This window comes from Limulus polyphemus, unplaced genomic scaffold (assembly GCF_000517525.1).
Source record: "Limulus polyphemus unplaced genomic scaffold, Limulus_polyphemus-2.1.2 Scaffold5280, whole genome shotgun sequence".
NCBI lineage: Eukaryota > Metazoa > Arthropoda > Merostomata > Xiphosura > Limulidae > Limulus > Limulus polyphemus.
The window spans coordinates 63,653-66,765 of record NW_013670890.1 but is presented as its reverse complement, the minus strand read 5'-3'; the positions used below and the strand labels follow the sequence as shown (position 1 = coordinate 66,765).

Here is a 3,113-nt window from a genome sequence, read left to right as displayed (position 1 = left end):
ATTGACCGTCACATTATAACGCCTCCACGGCTGAAAAGGGCGAGCATGTTTTGGTGGGACGGGGATTCGAACCCGCGACCCACAGATTGCGAGTCGAGCGCACTACCGACCTCACGTTTTGGTCAATTTTGTTTGGTTTTGAGGAAATTAAATTTTGTTTGGTTTTGAGGAAATTAAATTTTGTTTGGTTTTGAGGAAATTAAATTTCGTTTGGTTTTGAGGAAATTAAATTTTGCACTTTATCAATTTGTTATTCTCAAGCCAATTTTTAATTCTTTTGTAAGTAAATGTTCAAAAGAAGATTGAAAATCCCTTCGCAAGTAGGATGTACTTAGCAGACGAAATTTGAAATATGTATTTTTATATAGATGACTAACTATTATATTCCTTACCAGTCTATATATACATATATATATAACTAATATTATTTATTTTTATTATTATAAATCCGATATGTAATTTTATCCTTTTGTTTAAATATATCTGCTTTGGCTTGAACAGCTAACAACACCGTAAATATTTTAACCTAGAAACCAGCCACGTACCGTTGACTGACACAAACAATTTTCCACTTGCACTTTGGTCATTATTATTTTTCGCCGTACACGTGTATTCTCCCTCGTCAGACGCACGCTCCACGTTCTTAACAAGAAGTTTCCCGCCAGGTTTAAGTTCTTGACGAAGAGAATTCGGCAGTGGAGAACCAGCTGTTTGCAGAAATCCGGAAAAACAAAAATGATGTATACTATCAAGATTTTTTTTTTCCAACTATAAATGGTCCAAACAAAATTTCACGGAATGTTACAGCCGACACTACTGGATTTTTTTCTCTCTCCAAGAAATCAGTAATAAGCATTAAATCTCAACTGACTCCCCAGTGGTACAGCGGTGTGTCTGCAGATTTACAACGCTAAAACCTGGTTTCGATACCCGTGATGGGCAGAGCACTGCTAGCCCATTGTGTAGCTTTATGCTTAGCTACAAATAAACAAATTATCTCCAGTAATGTTGTTTAAACTATACGTTTTTAAACCATTGATTTCTACTATAAAAAATAATATTTATGAGAAATTTTGATCCCTTTTTCGTAATGTTTTAAATAAATTCATAGGAAAACAATTAATGGCACAAAAATTTGCACAATGGGCTATTTGTGCTGTGTCCACCACGGGTATCGAAACCCGGTTTTTGGTGATATAAGCCTTCACAATCACCGCTTAGCCACTAGGAGCCCGGGGCACCTAATGGACTTATAAAGCTGTGAGAGACTGCAGTAATACGTCACATGTTCAGCTGCATAAAGAGTTAATTGAATGTAGAATCTACAGTTGGCTAGTTAACTGCCCTTGAATTTAAAAGAATGGTGAAAACATGCTTTAAAATAATGTTGACATTGTTTTAAGCTATTTTACTAAGGTACGTTCTCACTATTTATAACTTGGATCATTGCAAAACAACAGTGTCTTTGTGCAAGAATGGTGGCTACAATGAAGACTGATAAAAATCGAACAATATTTGTTTATTTGTTGTCAAGCACAAAGCTATACAATGGGCTATTTGTGCTGTATTCACCACCGGTAACGAAACTCGTTATCAAGCCTTATAAGCGTTCAGATGTTCCGCCGAGCCACTGGGAGGAGGCAAGGAGGGGAAGGGAGGCATCGAATAATATCAGCTATTTATTTAGCTGTTTTAATGAAGAAAATTTAATCTATTTAATCTTGGAAGTAACTATACTTTATTTTTTGATTAGAAGAAAAATGACAAAAAAATGTCAAACCTTGCGCATAATTCAATTTTCACAGCTATGAAATGTTTGACTAGTGTTGTTGAATACGTTGTCATTCCTTGTTTAGACTGAATTAAATAGTAACTTATCACAATATAAAGAAAAATCATTCCACTCTAGAGATTTTATGCTTGTTGAAGTTTCTAATAAAAACGAACTCCGAACCCGGAGTACAAAGATAATATGACAATAATTAAAATAAGAAGACTGACCTCGTGTCCACATCATCGAACTTATTGGATATCCTGCTACTGGACATCGTAACGTCACGGTGGCTCCAGCCAAAATAGAAATGTTTTTCACTGGTCGAATTACCGGAGGCCCATAGACGTTAACGCTCGCAGAATGTTTCGTCATTCCTGCCATGTTTGTAGCCATACATGAATATTCTCCCCCATCCCCCACTCTTACGTCACTGATGTTGACGTAGCTCATTACTTGCCCTTTGGACGTCACATAGTCTCCTAATCTAATTCTGGATGATTCTGGAACGCCAAATTCCTCCACAGTCCACGTGATTTGTGGTAAGGGATTTCCGGAGGCAGAACAGCTTAGCGAAAGGTCGACACCAGGTTTTAGGTTCTGCTCTGCAAACGTTGATAAAAGGGTCGGACGCACCTCTGAAAGAAAAATGTATGTAAGTTGTAGATGACCTTAACATTTACAAACTTTTTGTTATTTAAAGTTAGGTTTTTTTTTTTTTTAGTTTTGCGTAAAGCCATCTGCACTTAGCCGTCCCTAATTTAGCAGTGGTAGACTAGAGGGAAGGCAGTTAGTCATTATCACCTGCCGCCAACTCTTGAGCTACTCTTATACCAACGAATAGTGGGATTGATCGTCACATTATAACGACCCACTTCCACGTTTGAAAAGGCGAGCACGTCCGGTGCCAGAGATTCGAACCCGAGCCGTGCGCCCTTACCACCATGTCATGATTATCCAAGGAACGTGATTTATAGATTACATTTCTAAGAGCACGCCGCGTGCAAAAAAAGTTTGTTTGTAATTAAACTCAAAGCTACACAATGGGTTATCTGTGCTATGCCCATCACGGGTATCGAAACCCGGATTCTAGATGAGTATCCAAAGAACGTGATTTATAGATTACATTTCTAAGAGCACGCCGCGTGCAAAAAACGTTTGTTTGTAATTAAGCACAAAGCTACACAATGGGTTATCTGTGCTATGCCCATCACGGGTATCGAAACCCGGATTCTAGCGTTGTAAGTCCGCAGACATACCGCTGTACCACTGGGGGGGGGTGCTCAGCATGGCCAGGTGGTTAGGGTGCTCGACTCGCAATCCGAGGGTCATGGGTTCGAAT

General features: G+C 38.7%; 1 protein-coding gene across 1 annotated transcript in view; it reads right to left on the bottom strand.

The window, feature by feature from the left end:
* LOC111089117 (Down syndrome cell adhesion molecule-like protein Dscam2) overlaps window positions 1–3,113 on the bottom strand; it is a gene marked incomplete at its 5' end in the record, with an annotated part of 40,131 nt that overhangs the window by 3,264 nt on the left and 33,754 nt on the right. The window contains 2 exons of the mRNA XM_022400960.1: window positions 546–707; window positions 2,002–2,409. Coding sequence (XP_022256668.1) covers window positions 546–707; window positions 2,002–2,409 — 570 coding nt within the window. The remainder of the gene's footprint in view (window positions 1–545; window positions 708–2,001; window positions 2,410–3,113) is intronic.